The 1,446-nt window shown below is 49.8% G+C and overlaps 1 protein-coding gene across 1 annotated transcript in view; it reads right to left on the bottom strand.

Moving 5' to 3' along the window:
* The window catches only part of Pop4 (POP4 homolog, ribonuclease P/MRP subunit), a gene marked incomplete at its 5' end in the record, with an annotated part of 4,278 nt that extends 2,837 nt beyond the window's left edge, over window positions 1-1,441 (bottom strand). The window contains 2 exons of the mRNA XM_026789913.1: window positions 1,073-1,240; window positions 1,392-1,441. Coding sequence (XP_026645714.1) covers window positions 1,073-1,240; window positions 1,392-1,441 — 218 coding nt within the window. The remainder of the gene's footprint in view (window positions 1-1,072; window positions 1,241-1,391) is intronic.
* Between the last annotated feature and the right edge of the window lie 5 nt (window positions 1,442-1,446).

The following is a 1,446-nucleotide window of genomic DNA, read 5'->3' as shown; positions in this document are numbered from 1 at the left end:
AAAGAACTAAGGCCAGTCGTGTTGCTTTGATGGAGCAAGTGCCATGGGCAGGACATCCATCATTCACTTTTGACCCTCCTGAACATTTCCTTGAATGCAGTCCTCCTATAGAGCTGCCCAGAAGTGACAGGCGATTCACCTCACTGGCAGGGCCCTGGCCTCCTCCATGTAATCAGCACGTGGAGCTAACTATGTGCTTAGTGTGCTAGGTCAGTGCTGGGACAGGACACTGAACTTGATGGCTTGTATCCTGCTCCTGTGAGCTGAAGCTCTCATGGAGGACAGTATATAGACAGCACGGGCTATTCTATTTCTTGATACTGATAATGGCTATGAGGAAAATAAGAACAGCACAATGAGAGTGGAGGGGAAGCCTTAGTGGTGGTAGACTCTCAGGAAGTGACATCAGGAGAGGGACCTGAGTTACAGCAGGAGTCAATGCATGAACCTTCAGAGCCCCCTCGTCGAGAGAAGGACCCAAGCAAAGGCACCAGGTGTGCAAGTCACACAGAGGGCAGCCAAAGGACACTGTAGATTTTTACTCTGACTGGATAGGAAGCTGCTGGAGGCTTAGGACAGGCAAACGGCAGTCAGGAGTCTTTTGTCCGATGACAGCCTTCATTCTGTGTATTTCATCTGGTGTGTATGTGGGAATAAAACAGTATGTGAGCTGGGGGAGGGTGAGAGAAGCTTCCACAGCAGCTTGAGGGAGTTAGAGGCAGGTCAGATTCAGAAACTAGGTGTGTTAACCGACTTGAGGTGCAGGATTAGGAAAGAGGTAATGTGTATGTACTTCTAGGTCTCTAGCCTGAACAAACTGATATGGAGATGTGTCATAATCAGAGAGCTGACCTCAGGGGAGACCAAGGGCTCTGTGTTAGGTACTTTGAGGCCCCTCCTGGCTGTCCAGGTAGCTGTTGGGTGCCATGGGGTGAATGAGTCTGGCAATCATGGAAAAAGTCTGCACTAGAGGCGAGGTGACAACAGTATGAGCTGACGGCATGCAGACACCACTAGTGTGTGTTTAACAAGTTCCAGCACGGGTCAGGTCACAACCACCTTAGATCCTCACTGCTTGTAACTTAGAGAAACCTCAGGATGCCAAGTGACAGATGCCAGGCTGAGTACTGCCACTGAGTAACAGTCTCCAGATGACCATATGCTCTCACAGAAATTACCTGAAATAATAGCACCGTGAAGATCCGCCTTCAGGAGCTTCGCTTGAATCATCTGTGGTTGCCTAGGTGGTCAAGAGAGTCCATAAAGAAGAGCTGGTAACAAAGCAAACAGGATCACAAACGCCCACTGCCAGCTGGTTTCCCAGGCTGCGTCTCTAGTGCACGCAAGACTTGGGATCTAATCCCATGGCAGGCGTCAAAAATAAAACTCACGTGTCTGGCTTGAGCCCGTTGCACAGGTCACGGATGTACTGCTTCCAGAGTTCAT

The sequence above is a fragment of the Microtus ochrogaster genome, unplaced genomic scaffold, assembly GCF_000317375.1.
Source record: "Microtus ochrogaster isolate Prairie Vole_2 unplaced genomic scaffold, MicOch1.0 UNK32, whole genome shotgun sequence".
Lineage (NCBI taxonomy): Eukaryota > Metazoa > Chordata > Mammalia > Rodentia > Cricetidae > Microtus > Microtus ochrogaster.
The sequence above is the reverse complement of the archived record's forward strand: the minus strand, read 5'-3'. Positions and strand labels throughout refer to the sequence as shown.